This window comes from Otolemur garnettii, unplaced genomic scaffold (genome assembly GCF_000181295.1).
Source record: "Otolemur garnettii isolate 467f Iridium unplaced genomic scaffold, OtoGar3 scaffold00091, whole genome shotgun sequence".
NCBI classification, from domain to species: Eukaryota; Metazoa; Chordata; class Mammalia; order Primates; family Galagidae; genus Otolemur; species Otolemur garnettii.
Genome location: NW_003852486.1, coordinates 6,914,060 through 6,917,446, shown reverse-complemented (window position 1 = coordinate 6,917,446; position 3,387 = coordinate 6,914,060). Strand labels below are relative to the sequence as shown.

The 3,387-nt window shown below is 46.1% G+C and overlaps 1 protein-coding gene across 1 annotated transcript in view; it reads left to right on the top strand.

Moving 5' to 3' along the window:
- The first annotated feature begins 2,459 nt into the window (after positions 1-2,459).
- The window catches only part of LOC100951166 (zinc finger protein 548-like), a 6,829-nt gene continuing 5,901 nt past the window's right edge, over positions 2,460-3,387 (top strand). The window contains exons 1-3 of the mRNA XM_012808635.2: positions 2,460-2,488; positions 2,884-3,023; positions 3,115-3,150. Coding sequence (XP_012664089.2) covers positions 2,967-3,023; positions 3,115-3,150 — 93 coding nt within the window. The 5' untranslated portion in view covers positions 2,460-2,488; positions 2,884-2,966. The remainder of the gene's footprint in view (positions 2,489-2,883; positions 3,024-3,114; positions 3,151-3,387) is intronic.

The window sequence follows — 3,387 nt, the reverse complement described above, 5'->3', positions numbered from 1 at the left end:
AAGTGGTGCTCTCTTGGTAGGAATACAATCATTAACTATACAGCGTGACAGGATGTTTTCTCTTGCAATGAAAGGCAATTTCACTGGCTACTTCAGTAACCCGTCCTTCCTGCAAATTCCCGAGCATGGCCCTGTCTTTTTTTCTTCCAGACCAAACATATTGAAGCTTATTAAACAGGCTCCGAAGCTTAACTCTTCCTGTGTTTGAAAAGCGACAAGATAGCTGACGAGCAAGAGTAGACACTGAATGCCTTTATGGTATTGTGTGTCCCTTTGGATGTAAGCTTTTGGTAATTTGGTCTGCTTCATAGTGTCTGAAATGACAGGTTCCCTAACATTTCTCTTTAGTATCCTAGACTGCACTCCAAGAAAATCTGCGTGCGTCGCCTTTACGATCTAGCCAAGCCCCGTCCTGCCTTTGGAGCTGGGCCATTTGTTTCCCACTATCACTCAAGGTACAAGAGGGACAAAAATCAACAGCATAAGTTTAGATCAATTCTCCAAGACTGAAACCAGAATGGAAACTTCACAACCCAGAACGGCCCGCGCTTCGCGGAGGTGAAACTGAACCAATGAAAGCTTATGAAAGGACGCGTACGTGAGCGCGCAGATGTGAGGGCGGGACTTCCGCCGTGTTACAGGTGCCATTTTGGTTGCTCTTTCTGGCCTATGGAGCGTTTGGACGTCACGGAGGTGACGGAGTGGAAAAAAACCACAATCAGGCTCGGTTCCCACTGTGCAGAGGCGGGCATAAGGTTCAACTAACAGAGACTGGGAACAGCAGTGCACTCGTGGCTTTACCTGTCATAGGCGCTCCCGGCTTTGCTCTTCCTGATGAGCTGGACTCAGGTGGGTGCAGCGTCCAGTCAGACCCCACCTCTGAGGGAGGGCGGCCTGTTGTCTGCCGGGGAGGGGCATTCTCTTCTTGGGCTGGGGGAAGCCGTTTTGGCCAGTGTGATGAGGTGTGAGAAAGCGTCACTGTCCGGGTTGGCACGTGGGAAGGCTTGTAGGTGCCAGGGCGTCGACCATGTGAGGAACACTCGGGGCGGTTGTTTCTGTGGCAGAGGGTTTGGTGAGGTCTCGGCTGGATGTCAGCCCGGGCAGCCGGGAGCCATGGAAGGCTGTGAAAGGAGGGCAGAGGAGAGCGACATGCCACGGAGTTAGAAATTTACGGTTGAGAAAAGAGGACGGGCGTGGACACGGGGAGACGGGGACCGACATAGGGAGACCAGTGCGGAGGCCACAGCGATAGACCCCGGAGAACTGTGGTAGGGGTCGGGCCAGAGTGTGTTCATAGTAGAGAGAAGATGCTGCGTAGATCTGAAAGATAGGCCTTGCTGTGAGCAAAAGGAGCCATCCCAAGGGTTTGTTTTTTCCCCCAAACTTTTAGAAAGAATGGAGTTGTGAAAGTCAGTGTAATGAGAAGAGTTCAAGGAAGAAGATAGTGGAGATTTTCAAATGTGTCAACACGTGTATGTCTCATGGGCACTTGGACTTAAAGGAGTCTGAGGAAGAGGATTGGGATGGAGATAGGAAAAGTTTAGAGGCTGTGGACTGGACCACACACAGACTGAGGATCAGATTGAGTAGGGGAGCATGAAGGTTGTTATTGCAGATGTGAGCTCTGTGGTGAGGGAGGAAAGGGCAGAGACTTGTAGGGCAGATTATGGATGGGTCCATAAGCCTGGTAATTCCTTTAGGAAGGCACAGACCTGTCATAGGAATGATTCTGGCCTGTTTCTACAAAACAGGAAGCCTAAATGGAGTGAAGAGCTGGTCAAGGATGGAGATTGAGATGTAAGTTCTTTTAAATTCTGCACCTGAAGGCTTGGCTGACTCTTAGGGACACTCTCTGTGGAACAAGAGAAAGGTCATATGGGTTAGTGAAGGGGATGGGTTCCAGATCAGGGCATGTTTTCTTGCCCTTTTCCAAGTGTCAGAACAAGAGTGGATGATATACTGCTCTAATCAGGGTCCCCTAGCAAGCTCCATTCAGAGGATTGTGTAGCAGGTAAGCCTGGTAGCAGAAAGGACCAGTAGTTGACCTGCCTGCTGGCCCTTCTGTATAACTCATTAACTTAAGAATGTATGAAACACTTAAAGATTTAAGTCCTAATTAACCAATGTCTTTCTAAATACGGTAGAACCTCCATAGTTGGTTACCTCCCTCCACTGACCACTTCCTTAAGATGACCTAATTTTCATAGATCAGGCATGACTCATATGTATGTATTAATATCGTAAGCCTAGTAGTTCCTTATGTTGACCACCTCTATATGTTGACCAATTTATTACAGTCTTTGGGTGGTAAACTTACAAAGGTTCTACTGTATGTACATACTTATAGGCAATTAGTAGCAAAATTATTCAGTAAGTTATAATTTCTTTCTTTCTTTTTTTTTTTTTTAGAGATAGAGTCTCACTTTGTCACCCTCAGTAGAGTTCTGTGGCATCACAGCTCACAGCAACCTCCAACTCCTGGGCTCAGGTGAGTCTCTTGCCTCAGCCTCCCAAGTAGCTGGGACTATAGGTCCCCACCAGAATGCCCGGCTATTTTTTTGTTGCAGTTTGGCTGGGGCCAGGTTCAAATCCTCCACCCTTGGCATAGTAAGTTATAATTTCTACAGATATTTTATAATTGGTTTAATGTTAATTTACCTCTAAGTGTTTGCTTTCCATGGAAAATTTTGAAGATCACATTTCTCAAAATCCTAAGACAAAAATATACCCTGAAATTTTGAAACTGTGCTATTTCATTTACATCAAAAACATACACCTAACTATTAATTTTTGGAAAGTAATAGCTTATATTTATTATGTATTATTGTTTTATACAAAAGAGCCTTATGAGGGGGGAGCCATTTCCTTATTCTCTATTTACAGATGGGGGACACTGAGGCTCAGGGAGGGTCAGTTATTTTCAAGAGTCACAAAGCACCTATGAGGCAGCATTGAGGTCTGAAGAGATGAATTTGTACAATCAGTTTCAGATCAGCTTGCTGCAGAACAAGGCAGAAGAGATGGTAATCCAGCTCACTTTCAGGGGGGTGAGGATCCCCACCATGAGAATCCTACCATGGTTGCCCATTTCTCACAGCCTCTTTATTTCCTCAGGATACCCTGGTGATGGCAGAAATGGAACCTGCGCAGGTGAGTAGAGGGATTCTTACTTCTCATCTACCCTAATTATCCTGTGGATGGATTTGGCCCCTACTATAAGGAGAGGTAGTGTCCTGACACCCTTTCCTGTTCTTCCTCTCTTGTGTCTGAAGACTGTATAATTCCACCAGGCTCATTATCCTGAATTTGATACTGGTTTATATGGAGGGGTTCCATTTTTGAGAATTAGTATAGTAGGCTTGGCGCCTGTGGCTCAAGTGGCTAAGG